Source organism: Amblyomma americanum, chromosome 8, assembly GCF_052857255.1.
Source record: "Amblyomma americanum isolate KBUSLIRL-KWMA chromosome 8, ASM5285725v1, whole genome shotgun sequence".
NCBI lineage: Eukaryota > Metazoa > Arthropoda > Arachnida > Ixodida > Ixodidae > Amblyomma > Amblyomma americanum.
In genome coordinates, this window is record NC_135504.1 from 155049334 (window position 1) to 155072446 (window position 23113).

General features: G+C 50.4%; 1 protein-coding gene across 1 annotated transcript; it reads left to right on the forward strand.

The window, feature by feature from the left end:
• Positions 1-17732: 17732 nt before the first annotated feature.
• LOC144102084 (uncharacterized) lies at positions 17733-22279 on the forward strand. The gene is made up of 3 exons (XM_077635367.1): positions 17733-18125; positions 21349-21420; positions 22157-22279. The coding sequence occupies exons 1-3, from the start codon at positions 17733-17735 to the stop codon at positions 22277-22279; spliced, it is 588 nt and encodes a 195-aa protein (XP_077491493.1).
• The last annotated feature ends 834 nt before the right edge of the window (positions 22280-23113 follow it).

Consider the following 23113-nt stretch of genomic DNA (forward strand, 5'->3'; position numbering starts at 1 on the left):
GTTAGTAATAGACGCTGGTAGCAGTGTACCCGGCTCGTGTATATTTATAGTCTTTGTGTTTTGTGTTAGTTTTGTGTTATAGTGTGTGTGTCACGCAGGGTCGAATAAATGTGCGTTTGTGTGGGTGCACCTCTCGGCTAGTCCATTATTTCGGTCCGAGTGTTCTCCGGGGAGATCCGTGACAGACACCCACCACTCCCCCGCGCGCAACTCGATGTGGACAAGGCACTGTTTTGTTGGGAAGTGGGACGGTGTCCCGGCTTACACCCACGTGTCGAAGGCGCGGCAGGAGCTCGCTGCGCTGCTGCCCGAGGCCCTTCCATTGCCGTCGGCGGCGAGCAATGCATGAGCCTGGCGTGAGACTGGAACAGCCGCCTGCAGTATGACACAGAACAGCGGTCAACCACGGTAATGACAACACATGCGAGAGTATTCCTTGAACTACCTCAGACGGTGTAATAATAATAATAATTGGTTTTTTGGGGAAAGCAAATGGCGCAGTATCTGTCTCATATATCGTTGGACACCTGAACCGCGCCGTAAGGGAAGGGATAAAGGAGGGAGTGAAAGAGGAAAGGAAGAAAGGTCCCGTAGTGGAGGGCTCTGGAATAATTTCGACCACCTGGGGATCTTTAACGTGCACTGACATTGCACAGCACACGGGCGCCTTAGCGTTTTTGTGTTCACATTCTATTAGCAAAATTACTACAGACCCCACTGTCACAGGGAGCTTCAGCACGTGCTCAGTTATGTTCAATACTTTTCTGTCTTTCCTTTCGCACACGGTGTCACTGCTACTCCTCTCCTAGTGGCGGCTCCAACTCCGAGCGGTCTGCGCAAGAAAGACCGTTCGAAACCTTCCGACGCATCGGTTCTACAAACATGTTGGGCGAGTTGGTTTCCGTATTCCATGGTTACGGCATGATGGACAGCGCACAGATTAAGGAGGAGGAGGAAAGGCAGGGAGGTTAACCAGAAGAATAGCCGGTTTGATACCCTGCACGGGGAAAAGGGTTGGGGGTGAAAAAAATGGAGAAAAGTCAGTTGCAGGAAATTAAAGTCACAATGCACAGTCACAGCGTTCAGTAAAGGCACAGCCTATCGTACAGGCCAGAAGTCCTCAAAAAGCGGAGCAGTCCCTTGAAGGCCTTCACCGCCGACGACCGCCGTGGCCAGTGGCCGAGAATCATCGTTTCCGTCAGTGGGCGCAGGTCTAGATGCTGCAGTGCACGGCAGAGAGACTGTCTTACGGTGGTGCAGGCCGAGCATTCGCAAAAAATGTGGAACATAGTCTCATCACACCCGCAGATGGCACATGCAGATCTGTCAGCCATACCTGTTAAGAAGGAGTAAGGCTTGGTGAAAGTACACCAATCCACAGGTGATACAACAAAGTTGCTTCACGTCGTGGTAGGCCGGATGGAAGCCGAAGCTTCAGATCTGGGTACAAGGTTTTTAAACGCGAATGCGAGATTTGGCCTGAATTCCTCGCGGCAAGCGTGATGTCTGGCGGCAGTGGTCTAAGCCTACCCGCTGCGTAAGCTCTCGAGATGGGGATAGACACGCAATCGCCCTCATGGTGCCGCTGCGTCCTGGCAGCCATTGTTAAACAATATCGTGCCCTTTGTTGATGGCTGTGTGGTGGAGTTCTCGAATTTCCGCGACAAGCTGTTCTTGCGACCCATGACGAAGAGAAGATTGTAACGCTAGGAGGGCTGCCTTTGAATCAGTGAAAACAGACCATTACTGGGGTGATTATGCACTGATATGCTCAATGGCGACAAGAATAGCAGTAAGTTCTGCACCAGTCGATGAAGTCCGGTGTGATGCTTTCACTTTCTTAAATATGGTCCTAACGGGGATGACTACGGATCCCAAGGAACTGGAAGGGGTCACTCATCCATCGGTGTATACGTGCAGTCAGTGTCCCTGTTTCTCGTGAAAATATTCTAGAGTGGTCTGTTTTAGTGCTGTAAACGATAAATCAGCCTTCTGTTGCCAGGTATGGAGAGAAGCACACGAGGTTGGTGCGGACTTAATGGAGACGGTCTAGAGGATGGTGTAAATTGTGTTGGTAGGAAGTCGCAAACGATGTACTGGACCGGTTAGCAGGAATTCTGACAAGATGGTGTGCGGGAATGCGAGAGAGGTGACGAACATGCGCTCTCAAGGCTTTGATTGTGACATAGGCAGTCACTGGATTTTCTCGAGTGATGAGTGCTGTTGCGGCTGTAGACGAGCATTTTGGGAGTACTAGGCACGTCCGCAGAGCTTGAGCCTGAACACGTTGCAGACACCGTATATTCGTTTTCCTCAGGTTTCCTAGTGGAGGGATATTGTGCCGAAGGAATCCCATGAATAATGCGGTGTACAGCTGGAGCATCGACTGCACTGACGCTCCCCACAACTTACCTCCGAGAAAGGAGAGAACGTGAACTATCGATGTCAGTCGCATTTTCATGTACGAGACATGTGGGCTCCATCTTAGGTTACGATGGATGATTACTCCAAGCAAACGATGATTTTTTTCGCAGGGTATTGTTGACGCATTCATGCGTACGAGGTAATGGGACATGCTCTTGCGTGTAAAGGCAACAACAGATCATTTTTCAGTAGAAATCTCCAGGCCTTGCAGGCGGAGGTAGGCCGCAAGAATGCTTGGCGCCTTTTGAAGCCTTGCTCGAACTTGTGGTCGCGTAACTCCTGATGTCCAGATAGAAATATTCTCACCGAGAAACGGTTGACGTACGAAGGGTTGGTTTACTTGCGTCCGCGAAATCAGCGACCATAAAGTAATTCATGCCACTTTCAGCTTTACACCTGTGTTAAAAGAACCTTCCCGGAAAACTATTATGCTCTACGACAAGGGAAACTACGCAGCAATCAGCAATGAATTAAATAACTTCTTGTCAATGTTTTAAACATCCTTTCATAGCAGAAGTGTAAATGAAAACTGGACACTCTTCAAACATAAAATAGCTGACGTAACCAATAAATATATCGCGACGTGCAGTTTTAGGAAGCGTAATCAGAAGCCGTGGTTCACCAAAACACTAAAAAGACTCGAAAATAAGAAAAAACGCGCATTTCGTACAGCGAAGCGACAAGGAAACCCAAATGCGTGGATAAAATACCACGAAGTGGAACACTTGTACTTGGCCGCGATTGTTAAAGCTAAGCGCTCCTTCTACGAAGTCGACCTACCAAAAATGATAATCGATAACCCCCAAAAATTCTGGAAAATGATAAACCCAAAAGAAACGCGCGCTATTACCTCACTAACAATGCCGGTGTTACAATGACTGATACCGAATGTGCAAACGCATTTAACACTGCTTTTTCGTCCGTTTTTACTGACGAATCCGAATTGCCCTGTTCTACACTACCACTTGTTATCACCACAGCCATGGAACCCATAACTTTCAACAGTAGCGGAATTTCATGCATAATTGATAAAATAAAGAACTCATCCGCTACCGGCATAGATGATATAAACTCAAAAATTTTAAAGAACGCTAAACTAGCTTGCTCCAGTATCCTTTGTGCACTGTTTACGCAATCATTGTCTGAAGGAACCATACCTGACGACTGGAAAGTGGGGAAGGTCGTTCCCATCCACAAAACAGGTACTACTGATTCACCTCTTAATTATCGCCTATCTCATTAACAAGTGTACCCTGCAAATTAATGGAACATGTCATTTACAGCCAAATCATACAATTCCTAGATTCCAATCACTTCTTCCATCCGTCCCAGCATAGATTTCGGAAAGGTTTTTCCTGCGATTTTTCTTCATGACATTCACGCCAACCTTGACACTAACCTACAAACTGATGCCATATTCCTAGACTTTGCTAAGGCTTTCGAGAAAGTACCTCATCAACGCTTGCTTCTCAAACTCTCTCAGCTGAACCTAGATCCAAACATCATCGCGTGGATTAAAGAATTCCTCACGCATCATTCTCAGTCTGTCTTCATTAATAATCAGCCCTCCCACCCGCTTCCAGTAACCTCCGGCGTCCCGCAGGGTTCCGTTCTCGGTCCTTTGTTATTCCTTATTTACATTAACGACCTACCCCAGCATGTATCTTGTCATATCCATCTGTTTGCTGATGACTGCGTTATTTATCGTTCAGTCACTAACCCTTCTGACCAAGAATCCCTACAGGCTGACCTAAACCATGTGCAAAACTGGTGTTTGCAGCGGCTGATGACACTCAACCCTAACAAATGTAAGTATATGTCTTTTCACCGCCGCCGAAATCCTTTTGTTTTCCAGTACCCAATTTCTAACTCCTCTGTCGACCTCGTCCAGTCGTACAAATACTTAGGTATCTCCATTTCTAATGATTTATCCTGGCGTCTGCATGTGACTAACCTGATATCATCAGCTAATAAAACACTTGGCTTCTTGAAACGTCACCTGCGGGATGCCCCTCAACATGTAAGACTACAAGCATACATTTCACTCATCAGAACTAAACTGGAATTCGCATCGGCCATCTGGAACCCTCACCAAGCATATCTAACAAACGCCCTCGAAGCTGTGCAGAACAGGACCACCAGATTCATTCATTCCTCGTATTCATAAGACGTTAGCATATCATCTCTAAAATTGCAATCAGGTCTATCTAATCTCTCTGCTCGCCGTCGCACTGCCAGTCTCGTCTTATTTCACAAGTTTTTTTATTCGCCACTCAGACAAGAACCCTACATCTGCGCACCCCCGCCGCGCAGATCCCATCGCATCAGTCACCCTCTTCAAGTTTTGCGCCCACGTGCCCGTACCACTGTTTTCTCTAATTCATTTTTTTGCCGAGTAGCAGCTGACTGGAACGGCCTTCCCCACGATATCGCTGCTATCACCTGCCCTGGAACATTCATGACTGCATTGAACACCTGTATTTCATAAAAACCCACCCCTTATATAACACCCCGCAAGGGGTCTTTAAGGAAAATAAAGTGAAGTGAAGTGAAGTGAAGTGAAGTTACTTACACGCGCAAGACGTTGTTGGGACGCGCAAGGCAGCAGGCAGCACGACATATGAAGACGACCAAGCATCTAGCCCCGAGATGGCTCAAGGCTTGCCAACTGCCAGAAAATGCAGTTTAGCCGTGGTATGGCGCCACTAGAGCAGTTAGTAGCGTGCCATTGCTCCCTCTCTCTGAAAGACACCGAATCGGCGTGGTAGCAATGGGAGGCAGCAAGTCGCACGTGTCTGGCGTGTGGTGTAGATACGCGCAAGGGGCAAGCGGGCGTGGTACGGCTTCAATTCAATTCAATGCATTTATTTCAACTCGAGGTTGAAGGCCCCCAGGCGTAAAAGCTGTTCTACGACAGCTTGAAAGGTGCCTGGGGGCCCATACAAGGCAGCAGTGGTTACAAACTAAATTACAGTGTAAGTACATATCTTCAAACAATCATTCGAACAACTATACAGTACAATTATTAACAAAACAATCGTTGTTAATGAGAATTTCAGGTGATCGGCGTTCGGCCTGAATTCTTCCTGAACATCAGAAAACATAGCGGAATTGACATACAATACAAAGTTAACATAATTATTGTAGACAGGTTCTTTAGTGGGTTACAAAATACTGTCGCAGTTGTTTTTTACTGTAGGTCTCGAAATATACATCCTTCTTTTCATAATCGTTCAGAAGAAATGGAAGTAGGTACTGGCGACGTGGACAATTTAGGAGGTCGGCCGTCTAGAAGAGCGAACTGTTCTCTGCGGGAGAACTTCGTAGGTAACTTGACAGAGCTGGCGGAGCACCTCGTAGGGGCCAAAGTATCTCAGAGCGCACACGCATGCGGATTGGGCTTCACACCCAGACTTGTTCGCCGGGCAGGTAACGCACATTTCGGTGGGGGAGGTTATAGCGCCGAACGTCGTGAACTTGCTGGTGCCGGATGCGCTGCGAGCGAGTTGGCGGGCGGCCTCAGAGTAACGAACAAATTGGGCAGCGCCCACAACAGAGGGGGTAGCGCTCGCTGGAACCAGCACTGCATGCAGCATGGTTGTGGCTTCGCAACCGTGTACTAAACGTAATGAAGTGAAGCGTGTCGTTTCCTGGACCGCAGTATTATATGGTAAAGGTAACGCAAGGGAGTATTGTGTCCAGTTCCGGTGGTTCGCGTCAACATATATAGAAATCATGTCGACGATCGTCTTGTTGAGCCGTTTGGTGAGGCCGTTCGTTTGAGGGTGGTAAGCGGTTGTTTTGCGGTGACTGGTGCCGCTCAGGCGCATAACCTCCTGAGTAAGGGCCGGGGTGAATGCTGTTCCCCTGTCAGTTAAAGCGATGGCGGGTGCACCGGAACGAAGCCCAATGTTTTAATGAGAAAGTTCGCAATTTCCTCCGCAGTACCGCGGGGAAGAGGTGTTGTCTCACAGTATCGGCTGAGGTAGTCGGTGGCGACCATAATTCAGTGACTACCCAGCGAGGACTCCGGAAATGGGCCGAGTATATCCATGCACTTGATGGAAGGGGACCTGAGGCGGATCAATAGTCTGAAGTAGGCCGGCTGGCTTAGTCGGCGGCGTCCTGCGACGCTGGCACTCACGACAAGTTCTTACGTAACGCTTCATAACTGCAGTAGCCCTGGGCCAGTAGTATTTTTGCCGTATTCGTGTCAAAGTTCGACAAAAACCCAGGTGACCAGAAGATGGGTCATCAGGGCTCACCTACAGGACTTCGTCGCGAAGGACCGTAGGCACGACGAGTGCCTACGGCGTCTGTTGGACTGTAGGTTTTCTTCTACAGGACGCCGTCACGTAAACAGAACGACAACCGCCCGCGCGAAAAGATTCACGGGGGAGACTGAGCGCTAGCTTGTTTCTAGATACTCAATTATGGGCCGTAGTTCACTGTCGTCTCTTTGGTGTTGAATGAGAATGAACGTGGAGATGGCCCCAGGAAAGACAGTATCGTCGTCGGGGTCAGCTCGGGGGTCCTCGATAGGAGCACGAGACAGTCGGCATCAGTGTGCTTCCTACCAGACTTATAGACGATGGTGACATCGAATTCCTGAACTCGAAGGCACCAGCGTGCAAGTAGCCGCGAGGGATCTTTGAGGTTTGCCAGCCAACACAGCTAGTGGTGGTCACTGACAACCCTGAAAGGGCGGCCATATAACTAAGTGAGAAATTTGGTAACTGCCCACACAATGGCAGGCATTCTTTTCGGTGCTGGAATAGTTCGACTCAGATCGTGACAAGGTGCGGCTCACTTATGCGATTACGCTTTCGAGACCATTCTGCCTCTGCACAAGTACCGCACCGAGGCCTATGTTGCTGGCGTCTATGTGTAGTTCAGTGTCGGCGTCGAAGTGTCCAAGGATGGGCGTATTTTGGAGGCGAGTGCGGAGTTCTTCAAAGGCTTGCTGTTGCTTCATGCCCCAGAAGAACGGTTCGGAATCTTTCGTGAGTAGGGTGAGGGGCTCAGAGATCCGGGAGAAAATCTGCACAAAACGCCGATAATAGGCGCAGAGACCCAGAAAGCGGCGCCCACTGCGCTTGTCGGTGGACACAGGAAAAACAGTCACGGCAGCAGTCTTATCAAGGTCAGGGCTAACCCCTTTAGCGCTCACGATGTGGCCCAGAAACTTCAACTCTTAAAAATCGAAGTGACACTTTTAGGTCTTCAGAGAAAGACCGGCCGACCGAATTGCTTCGAAAACAGAGCGCAGGCGTCTCAGGTACTGTTCGAACGTGTCAGAGAAGATGACAGCGCCATCCAAGTACACAAGACAAGACTGCTATTTCAGATCGGCAAGAACGGTGTCCATCATCCTCTGGAAGGTTGCAGCAGCCTAACACAGGCCGAAAGAGAGCACCCGGAATTCGTACAGATCTTCCGGTGTAATAAAGGCGGTCTTTTCCCGGTCACGTTCATCCACTTTCATTTGCCAATAGCCGCTTCGTAAATCTGGCGATGCGAAGTAATTCGCGTGGCGCAGCCGGTCCAGGGGTCATCAATACGCGAGAGAGGATAAACATCTTTTTTGCAACTTTGTTTAAACACCTGCCATCAGCGCAGAACCGTAGGGTTCCATCTTTCTTTTCTACTAGAACTAACAGGCTACGCCCACGGGCTCGTCAACGGCTGTATCACGTCGTCCTGGAGCATTTCTTGAACTTGGCTGCGAATGGCATCACGCTTCTTTGAAGAGATCCGGTAAGGCGGTTGACATAACGGCCGCTGGTTGGCGTCGACTATAATTCGGTGCTTTGTGAGCGTTGTCTGCCTAACCATAGAGGTCGGGGCGAAGCAGTCGTAGAAATTTTGGATAACGCTTTCCAGGCAGCGCTTCTGTTTAGATGGGAGGTTCGGGTTTATGTCAGTTATTATTGAAGTGGTCAGTTCCTCCACTGATGCCAGGGCTCCGGACAAAGCGTGCTGTCCCGCAAATTCGCTGAGTTCCAGAAATTGGCAATAGCTCTTCTGCCAGGCAGACACTGAGGTTCATAGCCAAAATTGGTCACCAAGAGTTCGCTTCGGCCATTGTTCAGTTCAACAAGTCCTCGAGCAACACAGACTTGCCGACCAAGGAGCAGCGACATGTCGGTTTCAGCGATGTCATGAATTCCGGTGCTGTTATCGCAATCTACGGTAACAAACATGCTGGATCTTGACGGGATCAAGACGTGGTCGTCATAGAGGCGTAACAGTCCTGCGTGGCTCGGTATCACCATCAACAGGGGGTTGATTGGAAAATTACACTACCAGCCGTGAAGGTTGATGACGGCACCGTACTCCCGAAGGAAATTCAAACCGAGTATCAGGTCTTTGGAGCACTCGGGCAGCACAGCAAAGCAACCAGGGAAAGTAGCACTGCGGATCTATATTCGTGACGTGAAGGCGCCAATCGGCGTAACTATATTGCCGCGAAGCTTGCTTTTTGTCTGGAACCTGCTGCTCTCGCTCGCGGGGCGAACTTTTGGCTCAGTCACCCCCCGGCGCTGCTTCGCTTGGGGGATCATCTTATCGCGGCAGGCACGCCGCATTATCAATTTTCTGGGACGCGAGACGCGACCAGAGTTATCTCGATTTTTCCTAGCCTCGCGCAAGTGTGCCTACTATGTTCTGGAACTTTCCTTGCCGCCTTTAAAATCGAGCACGGCTAAGAGCGGCGGGCATTCTGTTAGTCGACGACCGCCGAGCACGTTCGCTGCTATCGCCGCCGCTGAGTTTTCAGAGCTGTTCTTAGTGGGCGTAAGCCAGCCTATTAAAGTATTCTCTTACGAGCTGCTCAGTGCCTTCCTCAAGACCGGACCCCAGTCGGTGCTACGTGACCCCGGCGGAGTTCCCGTCACCACCTCGTGACATCTGGTGGAGGTGCGGGGTACATGCACCCAACCCAACCTGGAAGATCCACCGTAGAGAACGAGAGCCAAGAAGATCCCGAGGTACGACACAGCCGCCGTCTTCAAGGCCTGCAAGCTCAGCACGGATTACTACCGGATCCTACTCGACAACGACAACAAGCTCCAGCGCCCACCATGACCGAGCCAGCGACGTCCACCCCTGTCATGCTCCACCAGCCACGGGTGCCTCCAACCTTCCACGGCTACCCTGGCGACGACCCGGAAGATTGGATAGACAACTTTGAGCGCGTGGCTACATTTAACAGGTGGGAAGATGACATGAAGCTCCGCTATGTTTTCTTTTCCCTTGACGGTCCTGCAAGAACGTGGTACGAAAACCACGAGACTACCTTGAAGACCTGGAAATTATTCAAGTCTGAAGTCGTGAAGGCGTTTACCAACATTCTCCGGAAGGAAAAGGCGCAGATGCTGCTGGACGCACGGATGCAGCACCCAAATGAAACTGTCAGCATGTACGTCGTAGAAATGCAGCGTCTTTTTCGCCGAGCTGACCCGAATATGACGGAGGAGAAGAAAACCGCATATCTAATGCGGGGCGTAAAGGAGTCTCTTTTCGCTGGCCTCGTACGAAATCCGCCCAAGACTGTCGCCGAATTCGCCGAAGAAGCGTCAACGATTGAGAAGACCCTGGACGCCCGCACAAGGCAGTACAACCGACCACCGCAGGTCTGCTCCAGCTTTCCGGACACGACGACTACAACCAGCGACTTGCGGGAGATCATCCGGGAAATCGCCCGCGAAGAACTACGCCGGCTGCTGCCATCATCTTCACAACCTCAAGTAGCGAGCCTGACGGAAGTCGTCCGTGAAGAAATGCGGCATGCGCTTGGCTCCCCTTCTGCGACGACTGAACCTCAAGCTCCAGCCATGAGCTACGTCGCTGCAGTACGCAAGCCCGCGCCTCGACGTGCCACCCCAAGCCCTATTCGACGTGAGCCAGCAGTGCTGGACCGCCGCCCTCCGGGCCCCGCCCACCCGACCTACGAACAACGTTCGGGCCCAAGGAAATGCGACACCTGGAGAACCCGTGACAACCGTCCGCTGTGCTTCCACTGCGGTGAAGCCGGTCACGTCCTGCGTCACTGCCCGTTCCGACGCATCGGTCTTCGCGGATTCGCCTTTGACGCACCACGACCACGCTTCGGCCAACATCCACAAGAAATTGACGACTACCTGCGCCGCGACGAATACGTGTCGAGCCGATTTTCCCGCTCACCCTCGCCGCGAGCCTCGCGCTTCACGTCGCCCTGCCACAGCTACGCAGCGGCTGTGCGAGGAAGGTCCCCCAGCCCCCGTAGGGGAAACTGAAAACAGCAACCTTAGGAGGTGAGGTTGCTTCCCGGCAAAAAAACGAAGACCCTCCAACGACGAGAACTCACGGCGACGCCGCACCGACGACGACACGACGCAACTTAGAGACCCCCAGGCCACCGACATCGACAAGCCCCTGCAGCCGCAGTCGCAATCACCGACCAAGCCGTGACCCGACGCCGAAAGTTACGTGCAACGCAAGAGCAAGGACTTCCGATCTAGAGGTGACTGTCGACGGCCGAAACGTTACTGCTCTAATCGATACGGGAGCTGACTATTCCGTGCTGAGTGGTTCCTTCGCCGACCGGATCAAGAAAGTGACGACGACTTGGGATGGCCCGCAGATACGCACAGCAGGCGGACACCTCATCACGCCATCAGGAAGGTGCACTGCGAGACTGACTGTCAACGGACACACATATCCGACAGTATTCGTCGTACTTCAGAAATGTTCCCGTGACGTCATTCTGGGGATGGACTTCTTGACACAGCACCGCGCAGTCATCGACCTCAAGTCCAAGTACATCACGCTTTCGACGGACGATGCTTTACCTCCGAAAACGACCCCAGAGCAGTCAAAGGCCCTCAGTGTTCTCGATGAAGAACTAACCATCCCACCCCGGTCCAGCGTCATCGTCCCCGTCTGTGCAAGAAATTTCGAAGACGCAGAAGGCATCATCGAGGGAAACACGCAGTTGCTCTTAGACAGACGACTTGGCGTCGCAAGAGGCATCGCTCATTTGCGGCATGGAAAAGCCAAAGTACTGGTCACGAACTTCAGCGAAGAATACCGACACCTCAACAGCGGCACTACAATTGCGTTCTTGGACGAAGCAACTGATTTACTGGACGCCTTCATCATCTCCGACGAACCTGCAAATGACAGCCTAAAGCAAGACCATGCTCCCACGTTCGCCATCAGCCCAGCATTACCCCGGGACCGACAAGAGAAAATCACCCTTCTTCTTCAAAGTTACAGCGAATGTTTCGCCTCGTCATCAAAGGTGCGACAAACGACGGTAGCCAAACATCGAATTATAACCGACGAACATACCAGACCTCTCCGCCAAAGCCCTTACCGTGTGTCGCCGCGAGAACGACAGGCCATCCGGGACCAAGTAGAGGAAATGCTTAGCGACGACGTCATCCAACCTTCGAAGAGCCCATGGGCGGCACCGGTCGTTCTAGTGAGAAAGAAAGACGGTGCTCTTCGATTCTGCGTCGATTATCGGCGACTGAACAAGATTACGAAAAAAGACGTCTACCCCCTCCCGAGGATCGACGACACTCTGGACAGGCTCTGCCACGCCAAGTATTTCTCGTCGATGGATCTCAAGAGTGGATATTGGCAGATTGAAGTCGAAGAAAGAGACCGGGGAAAGACTGCCTTCATCACACCGGACGGACTGTACGAGTTCAAAGTCATGCCATTTGGGCTTTGCTCCGCACCCGCATCTTTCCAAAGGGTAATGGACACAGTGTTGGCAGGCCTCAAATGGCAAACCTGTCTCGTCTATCTAGACGACGTTGTAGTCTTCGCAGCGAGCTTCGAGGAACACCTCCGGAGGCTGAAGGCAGTACTCGACGCAATCAAGTTATCCGGACTTACCCTGAAGCCTGAAAAGTGCCGGTTTGCCTACCACGAACTATTGTTTCTCGGCCACATCATCAGCAAGGACGGCGTGCGCCCCGACCCGCAGAAGACAGCCGCCATTGCCAATTTCCCGCAGCCTCATGACAAGAAGGCGGTCCGCAGATTTCTGGGATTGTGTGCTTATTACAGACGCTTTGTGAGGAATTTTTCGCGCGTCTTGGAACCTCTGACCAAGCTCTCCAAGGCAGACGTACCATTCGCATGGAATTCGGCACAAGCGGAAGCCTTCAACGAACTTCAGCGTCTCCTGCAGTCTCCACCGGTGCTAGGGCACTTTGACGAAAACGCCGAGACAGAAATCCATACCGACGCAAGCAGCTTTGGTCTAGGCGCCTTGCTCGTCTAGAAAAACGAAGGAGTCGAAAAAGTAATAGCATATTCAAGTCGTTCATTGTCGGAAGCAGAAGCGAACTTTTCGACCACTGAAAAGGAGTGCCTTGCGATCGTCTGGGCTACATAGAAGTTCCGTCCCTACTTGTATGGACGCCCGTTCAAGGTTGTGAGCGACCACCATGCATTGTGCTGGCTGGCTAACTTGAAGGACCCCTCTGGCCGTCTCGCTCGATGGAGCTTGCGCCTCCAAGAATTCGACGTCACGATGGTCTACAAGTCTGGGCGAAAGCACTCCGACGCTGACTGCCTGTCACGAGCCCCTGTCGACACGCCGCCAAAAGACGATGACGACGACGCTTTCCTTGGACTGCTAAGTTCCAGCGACTTCGCACGACAGCAGCAATCTGATCCTGACCTACTGCGCCTGTACGAGTATCTTGAGGGGAAGTCTCCTTCACCTCCTGCCCTCTTCAGGCGTGGACTATCGTCCTACTGTCTGCAACAGGGAATCGTCGTGAAGAATTTCTCACCGAACAAGGCCGCCTACCTTCTCGTCGTCCCGAAGAGCCTTCGGGAGGAAATTCTGCAGGCTTCGCATGACGAACCAATGGCTGGCCACCTCGGGTTTACTCGCACCCTCCGCCGAATCCAAGAGAGATATTACTGGCCTCGTCTATCCTCCGACGTCGCGCACTACGTTAAGAGTTGTCGTGAATGCCAACGCCGGAAAACGCCACCGAAAAGACCAGCAGGGTTCCTGCAGCCGATTCGACCGCCATCAAGACCTTTCCAGGAGGTCGGTATGGACCTACTTGGCCCCTTCCCAACATCAACGACGGGCAACAAGTGGATTATTGTGGCGACCGATTATCTCACCAGGTACGCCGAAGCAAAGGCCCTCCCGAACGGCACAGCAGCAGAAGTCGCTAAATTCTTCGTCGAATCCATTCTTTTACGACACGGCGCCCCCGAAATACTGATAACAGACAGGGGGACAGCGTTCACGGCGGAGCTAACCCAGGCCATTCTGCAGCACAGCCATACAAGTCACCGGAGAACAACTGCGTACCATCCGCAGACAAACGGGCTTACAGAACGCCTCAACAAGACCATCGCCGATATGCTTTCTATGTACGTAGACGCAGAACACAAGACATGGGACGTCATTCTTCCCTATGTGGTGTTCGCCTACAACACCGCTGTGCAAGAGACCACCCAAATGACACCATTTAGTCTCGTCCACGGGAGGGAGGCCACGACCACACTCGACGCCATGCTGCCCGACGTTACCGACGAAAGTAACCTCGACGTCGCCGCCTACCTGCAGCGCGCAGAACAAGCTCGCCGACTTGCCCGTGAGAGAATACAAGACCAGCAGCGCACCGACGCCCGACGCTACAATCTTCGAAGACGCGCAGTGCAATACAAGCCAGGCGATAGAGTTTGGGTTTGGACGCCGATTCGCCGCCGCGGACTGAGTGAAAAACTTCTGCGCCGCTATTTCGGCCCGTACAGGATTCTTCGCAGACTGGGTAATCTGGACTATGAAGTCGTCCCTGAAGGAGTTACAGCATCCCAGAGACGCCGCACACGCTCAGAAGTTGTCCACGTCGCCCGTCTGAAGCCTTACTATTCGCGCTAATGACTCTTTGTGCTTACATTATGAGTATTTATTTTGTATGCTCTGTATCTTTATGTCCGTTATCCCAGTTTTTAAGCATCGGGTCGATGCTTCTTTAAGGGGGGAGTAATGCCGCGAAGCTTGCTTTTTGTCTGGAACCTGCTGCTCTCGCTCGCGGGGCGAACTTATGGCTCAGTCACCCCCCGGCGCTGCTTCGCTTGGGGGATCATCTTATCGCGGCAGGCACGCCGCATTATCAATTTTCTGGGACGCGAGACGCGACCAGAGTTATCTCGATTTTTCCTAGCCTCGCGCAAGTGTGCCTACTATGTTCTGGAACTTTCCTTGCCGCCTTTAAAATCGAGCACGGCTAAGAGCGGCGGGCATTCTGTTAGTCGACGACCGCCGAGCACGTTCGCTGCTATCGCCGCCGCTGAGTTTTCAGAGCTGTTCTTAGTGGGCGTAAGCCAGCCTATTAAAGTATTCTCTTACGAGCTGCTCAGTGCCTTCCTCAAGACCGGACCCCAGTCGGTGCTACGTGACCCCGGCGGAGTTCCCGTCACCACCTCGTGACAATATGGCCGTCGCCGGTGCGGATCTCCGGTCCAGACCAAAAGGTCAGAACCTTTCTAATGGCCGCCGCTAACCGACTGCTCATTACAGAAAAATCAGCGCCGGTATCCACAAGTGCGGACACACCGCGGTTATCAGCGGTTATTGGGATTTCGACAGACACCAGTCGGTCACAGCACGTCGTTGTCGTTGAGGGCGTCGGGTGAGGTCGTCGGTTGGATCTTAGCAGGGAATCGTCGATTTCAGTAGGAACCAGTCGGTCACAGCGTGTAGTCGTTTAAGTCGTGAGGTCAAGTAGTCGTCGGTCAGATCGTAGCCGCAGATCGTCGGGTGGAAGCTCTTCACTTGGTCTAAGAGCAGCGGCCCTAGTCTCGGAGGACGCCGTCTTAAGCTTTCCCTATGTGGGGACGTGCCTCTGAACTGACCAGAACATGACGGGCGGCTTGGCGAAGAAAACCGCCTTGGGGATTGCGACCGGGACTGGCGTCGCTGCGAGGTCGATGGCTGCACATTATCGGACAGATATTGCTCGATATCCCGCGGCCGTTATCCGTAGCGCGGTCGAGGTGTGTCAGGGGGAAGCCCCTGCAAGCCCCTTTTGTGGTAGATTAAGTGACGGAGGATGTGGTCGGGTTCGCCGCAGTGGTAGCAGTGGCCTATTGTTTGGCGTATGCTAAACATGCACTTTTCTCATGGTGGACCGGGACTCCTGTGGTACGGCGGGTACAGCTGCAATTGGATAGCGCAGTGAAGGCACAGGATTGACGGGGGAAAAGGCTTGCACCACTGGCCCACGACGGCTTTGTAGTGCTTCACTGTATGTAATCACGTAGGGCGCCGGCTGCGGAGCTGGTGGCGGCTGAACAACCCACCGGGCTTCATCCCGGACCACGTCCGGTATAGCGGCGATGCTGGCCTGTGGGGCTTCGAAGCGAAGTTTCTCGAGTTCTTCGCGTGCCAGGCTCCTCACAAGCTCTCGAAGCTCATCAGTGGGTAGCGACGTAGGCGGACAGTGGTGAGCGGCTGCTACACTAGCCTGACGACCGTAGTGCGCGCCCCGTTCTTGCACAGAACGCTCCATGCTTGTTGCCTCCTTGGCAAAGTCGGCCACTGTTCTTGGCGGGTCACGTACCAGTCCGGCTTACAATTGCTCTTTTACGCCGCGCATTATGTGGCGCACCTTCTTGGCCTCGGGCATACAAGGGTCGGCGCGATTGAAAAGCCGCGTCATCCTCAATGAACATGGCGACGCTCTCGTTCGGCTGCTGCGACCTCGATTGCAAGGCGATTTCAGCCTTCTCCTTTCTTTCGCTGGTATTCAACGTGGCTAAGAGCTCTCGGAGAAAAACCTGCCAGTTAGTGAAGGAAGCTTCATCGTTCTCATACCACGTCTTGGCCGAGTCCTGTAGTGCAAAGTAGACACTCCGTAATTTGCGCTCACCGTCCCACTCGTTGAAACCCGCCACACGGTCAAAGCTGGCCAACCAGTCTTCGACATCATCAAAGCTCTCACCGTGGAACGATGGGGGCGACCGAGGTGTGTGGAGGACGAATGGCGGGGCATTCCCGGAATGCTGACTTGTCTGGCTAGCCGTAGTGGACGTCATGGCTCTTGCCAACGTTGTGCGTTGGCCGAACTTGGGTTCTAAGCCTCGCAGGTGGCGGCTCGCCTTGTGGACTGGTGTAGCCACGCGTTGAGAACTGACGTCAAAGGTGTCCTCGAGGTCAGCGCACATGGTCCGTTACCCAGCTGCTCCACCAAATGTGTCACCGAGAAGCGTTTAACGTACGCATGCCATGTTTACTTGCGTTACTTATACGCGCAAGTTGTTGTTGGGACGCGCAAGGCAGCAGGCAGCACGAGAGATGAACGCGACAAAGCATATAGCCCCTAGATTGCTCAAGGCTTTGCCAACTGCCAGGGAATGCAGTTTAACCGTGGTATGGCGCCACTAGAGGCGTTAGTAGTGTGGCAATATCGTCTGCATAGACTTAGACTCTCGCCGACTGTGGTAGTACATGGACAAGGCCGACAAGACCAAGAATGAAAAGCACTGGGCTAAGTACTCCACCCTGTGGGACCCCATGGGATGTGTAATGTGAAGATGTTGGTCCGTCCTCAATCTGCATAAATTGTGATCTGTTGGATAGATAACTGCGTATCCAGGAGAACATGCGATCGCCAAGTTCTGCAGCTTCCAGAGAGTCCAAAATAGCTTGATGAGTGACGCTATCATACGCCGCTTTAACACCCAGAAACAACTCCGCGGTCAAGCACTTCACAAGCTTCTGATGTTGAACTGATGACACCGGGTCAATCACGCTATCAATTGTCGAACGTCCCCGCCGAAATCCGGACATTAGACAGTTTTAGCTGCGCGTACGCAAGCGCTTGCGTACGCAAAGCGCTACGGCGCGGCGTGCGCTACGCTGTCCGCTCCGAAGTATAGTTTTAGCGGGACGTACGCTAACAGCGGGTAACAGCGACTGTGTGGATTTACCTTACAAGCTCAAAAAATGCGTCAGCGTGTTATGCCTCGCCATCTAGTGCAAATAAATGAAAAAAAATTTGCTTAGTTCAGTAGATTGGAGCCGTGCCAAGGCGCGGCGGTAGCCGACGACCTGGAAGTTCCGTTGTTCCGCCTATACGAAGTGACGCAGTGAGCACGTTTAATTTGAGCGATTCGAGTCCGACGTGATTGACGCACTCAGGATGCCCTCTAGAATCCTGTATAACCATCATGTCGCGTCGATGTTGATGTGGGAGGAAATCGACTACCTCATGTTATCAATAAAAGACCGATGGCTTCTAAAAGACGATTATTCATTAGAAGATATCGAGTAAGACATGAGGCGCCCTAGGGAGCATGAGCTCTTGAATTATCGTTCGCGGCACGGGCTCCTAGATATTGATAGAATCGACAGCATGCTATTCAAGCAGCGGTTTAGATTCGAGGAGGGCGTAGGCGATATAGTCACGGCATTGTCCATGCCGGACCGAATTGTAAGTGCACAGCCAGTGGTCGTGCCAGGCCGCGATGCGCTGTGTCTTGCGTTTCGACGCCTGGCATATCCAAACAGATGGTGCGACCTACAGCGGATATTCGGGCTGCATCCGTCCGTTATGTCTAGCGTGGCATCACAAGTAATCAGGCATATCGCAATGACTTTTCGACATTTGCTGACCGACTGCAATAATCACCTGTGGCTGACAACTAGCTGCCTCCAGGAATTCGCAGACGTAAGTCACCGTTTTTTTTTCCTGTTTGTACTGCACTATTCGTAAATATCATGTGCATTTCCAGGAAATTGTTGCGCAATATATATAAGAAAAGGAAGTTGAAGCAGTCTGCGCGTTACACGCTGAACTAAATTATGGCTTTATTTTTTTGGTGCGTTAATTTTTTTATTTTGTTTTAATGAGAGAAGTGCCTAAAGGAGGCCGTGAATTGAGCCACGCTTGTTAACAGGCAGTGCATGAAATTATCCTTGTTACCTCTGTTGCAAGCACTAATCAGAGGTCATTTCTGGAGATACCATAAAGCTTCGTTCAAGGTCTCACCAGACAAACTAAGCATTCTAGCACAAAGACAGCACCTGCCCAGTACTGAATAAGTTAGACTGTAACTTTGTTTTGCTTTTGGCTGCGACAGACGTGATAACAGGGTAGATTAGCCATTTTAAATGAGCCTTAGACTTTTAATCCACACTTCATATTTAAGTAGTGCAGCAGTAGTGTAATGTACGCGCACTGTTCTGTGGGTCAGCAAGATACTACTGAAATTACTTACTGCATGGGCCTAGGAAGTTTTTATGAGCACACACCAATGTAAACCATGTAACCCATTGCAAATAATTCTTGTGCAAACCTAGCTTTGAGCTGACTTCTATTCCTAGTCTGAGGACAATGTAAACAAAACGTGCACGAGTGCTTTCATTGGTAATGCTGGCAAAGAGAAAACTGGTTGTGAGGAAATCATATATTTTGAAATAGACTTCAGGAAAGTTATACTAAACAGGTAGACAGCGTCATGGCCTTGTTTATCTCTCCTGTGTTCTGTACCTGTGCTCTGTTTCAGAATGATGCACCAATCGACCGACTAGTCAATCTTCTTAAAAAAAAACATGCAGTAACCAACGGTAGTGCATACATAATTAGACAGTGATTACTCATTTGCATCCACCCAAGCGCAGCTATATGGGTGCAAAGTAAAGCTGTACAGCTTCCACATGAACTTCGTAGTCAAAGAAAAATGCATCCTGGTCCCGGGTTCGAACCCAGAACTACCGCTTCACCAGAGCAGTCGCTCTGCCAATTGAGCTAAACAGGAATGCTATCCTATCACCTTGACAGATTCCTTTCACCTTTTGGATTCCCCAAAACATTGGACCACCACTATTGCATACAATGTGGTATAAGCATTCATGCACGTCTACCCATAGATAAATCTGCCAAGGGAGTATAGATAGCCATAGCTTAAAACAGTGAATGATAGAGTTGCGGAAGAAGTGCCATAATGTACTGAAGAATGCCAAGGTTACCCAAAGTGAATATAAGCTCGACTTCTGGCCCATTTATGCGTGTTTTCATACTTTGTCTGTTTTGGTGAATAGATGCCTCATGCTGTTTTCTCTCTTCTTCTGATGTGTTTCCGCACCCATTGCAAGCATTACTGACATTTCCTGCTAGAAGTGTGCTGCGAATTGGGCTTAACATCTAGTAATTTAACAAACGGATGTCATAGTCACAGAGGTAGTCAGTGGAATGCATGTAATTTTGACTTGACTGCAGATTTAAAGGGTGTTTCCTTCAATGAACAGCTATGTTCTGCTACCTTACACTGTTTTCCTCTTCCATGCCGTGAAAAGCAAAGGTTCTCCCTTGCCGAATTGCTGGGCCTTCATTGATGCAACAGCTCGGCCTATATTTCGGTCTATATGCCGGCCTAAGAGGAACCAGCGAGCATATTTTTCGGGGCATAAGAGGGTACATTGCGTCAAATAACACTCACTGATGTGCCCCAATGGCATTGTGTGCCAGTTGGACAGGGCATACCCTGGATAACGGATGTCATAGTCACAGACGGATGTGATAGTCACGGATGTCATAGTCACAAACGGATGTCATAGTCACAGAGGTAGTCAGTGGAATGCATGTAACTATGACTTGACTGCAGATTTAAAAGGTGTTTCCTTCAATGAACAGCTATGAAAAGCATTACTGACATTTCCTGCTAGAAATGTGCTGCGAATTGGGCTTCACATCTAGTAATTTAACAAACGGATGTCATAGTCACAGATGTAGTCAGTGGAATGCATGTAATTTTGGCGTGACTGCAGATTTAGAGGGTGTTTCCTTCAATAAACAGCTATGTCGGCTTCCTTACAGTGTTTTCCTCTTCCATGCCGTGAAAAGCAAAGGTTCTCCCTTGCCGAATTGCTGGGCCTTCATTGATGGAACAGCTCGGCCTATATGTCGGCCTATATGCCGGCCTAAGAGGAACCAGCGAGCATATTTTTCGTGGCATAAGTGGGTACATTGCGTCAAATAACACTCACTGATGTGCCCCAATGGCATTGTGTGCCAGTTGGACAGGGCATACCCTGGATGACGGATGTCATAGTCACAGACGGATGTCATAGTCACAGACGGATGTCATAGTCACAAACGGATGTCATAGTCACAGAGGTGGTCAGTGGAATGCATGTAATTATGACTTTACTGGAGATTTAAAGTGTGTTTCCTTCAATGAACAGCTTTGTCTGCTTCCTTGCACTGTTTTCCTCTTCCATGCCGTGAAAAGCAAAGGTTCTCCCTTGCCGAATTGCTGTGGCTTCATTGATGGAACACCTCGGCCTATATGCCGGCCAATATGCCGGCCTAAGAGGAACCAGCGAGCATATTTTTCGGGGCATAAGAGGGTACATTGCGTCAAATAACACTCACTGATGTGCCCTAATGGCATTGTGTCCCAGTTGGACAGGGCATATCCTGGATGACGGATGTCATAGTCAAAGACGGATGTCATAGTCACGTATGTCATAGTCACAGAGGTAGTCAGTAGAATGCATGTAACTATGACTTGACTGCAGATTTAAAGAGTGTTTCCTTCAATGAACAGCTATGCTGCTTCCTTACACTGTTTTCCTCTTCCAGGCCGTGAAAAGCAAAGGTTCTTCCTTGCCGAATTGCTGTGACTTTATGGTGGAACATTGCGTCAAATACAACTCACTGATGCGCCCCAATGACATTGTGTGCCAGTTGGACGGGGCATACCCTGGATGACGGATGCCATAGTAAAAGACGGATGTCATAGTCACGGATGTCACAGTCACAAACGGATGTCATAGTCACAGAGGTAGTCAGTGAAATGCATGTAATTATGACTTGACTGCAGTTTTAAAGGGTGTTTCCTTCAATGAACAGCTATGTTCTGCTTCCTTACACTGTTTTCCTTTTCCAGGCAGTGAAAAGCAAAGGTTCTCACTTGCCGAATTGCTGGGCCTTCATTGATGGAACAGCTCGGCCTATATGCCGGCCAAGAGGAACCAGCGAGCAGATTTAAAGGGTGTTTCCTTCAATGAACAGCTATGTTATGCTTCCTTACACTGTTTTTCTCTTCCAGGCCTGAAAAGTAAAAGTTCTCACTTGCCGAATTGCTGGGCCTTCATTGATGGAACAGCTCGGCCTATATGCCGGCCTAAGAAGAGCCAGCGAGCAGATTTAAAGCGTGTTTCCTTCAATGAGCAGCTATGTTCTGCTTCCTTACATTGTTTTCCTCTTCCAGGCCGTGAAAAGCAAAGGTTCTCCCTTGCCGAATTGCTCTGCCTTCATTGATGGAACAGCTCGGCCTATATGCCGGCCTTAGAGGAACCAGCGAGCATATTTTTCGGGGCATAAGAGGGTAAATTGCGTCAAATACCACTCACTGATGTGCCCCAATGGCATTGTGCGCCAGTTGGACGGAGCATACCCTGGATGACGGATGTCATAGTCACAGACGGATGTCATAGCCACGGATGTCATAACCACAAACGGATGTCATAGTCACAGACGGATGTCATAGTCACAAACGGATGTCATAGTCACAGAGGTGGTCAGTGGAATGCATGTAATTATGACTTGACTGCAGATTTAAAGGGTGCTTGCTTCAATGAACAACCATGTTCTGCTTCCTTACACTGTTTTCCTCTTCCAGGCCGTGAAAAGCAAAGGTTCTCACTTGCCGAATTGCTGTGCCTTCATTGATGGAACAACTCGGCCTAATATGACGGCCTAAGAGGAACCAGCGAGCATATTTTTCGGGGCACAAGAGGGTACATTGCATCAAATACCACTCACTGATGTGCCCCAATGGCATTGTGTGCCAGTTGGACGGGGCATACCCTGGATGACGGCATGATGCAGGTTGGTTCCTTTGTCAACATGAAAGGAGCAGGTTACATTGGTCAGCTTGAGGGTCAACATTAACCACTACTGTGGGGGTTTTTGTGATAGGCACACTGCGATGATGTGCATCACAGCAGTATAGCTGTAGTGTCTTCGAATGTGTAGCTGCATGCATAACATATGAAAGGAAGGCACCAGTGTACATCTTAATTTTGCGTCAATGTAGCTTTCAATATGCACTGATTACTTGACATAACATGTTATTTGTTAAAATGTTGCCCCCAGAGTTCAGGAGAAGGTAAGTGAAAGCAAAAATACATTGAAGGGAACCTAAACGACCTGTTATGTAATCAATAATTTGAGACTTTTTTTATCTAAACAAACAATACATAAGAATTGCACCTGCTATTTCCATTTTTTTCCAAACTAAAAATGCCAGATTTGCACTTTCTTCATTGTTATCTCTGACAGACCTGTGTGTGTACAGCTATGCATTAGCACTTTATAGCCTAGTTTGTCCTCAAACGTGTCACCGATGAATATTAAGTCTGATTTCTTGTGTTTGTCGACCAATCCTCGATTTGCACAGTACTTGTGCCTGCGCATGGCCAAGACTCTGTGCTCCATCAAGATGGCTGCCCATGCGCACTTGATCCTCACCTTCACGGCTGCCCTGTAGCACGACGCATTGTGCGGTATTTTTCCTTACAAGATGTGGGCATGCGTTTCTGTTTCGATTTAAAAAATACAGGGAACTAAGCCGCTAATAGCTGTTCTGTACCATCACAGACTTCCACTCTGGTCGTTATTTTATACCTGCATCACTTGGGCACATCCAA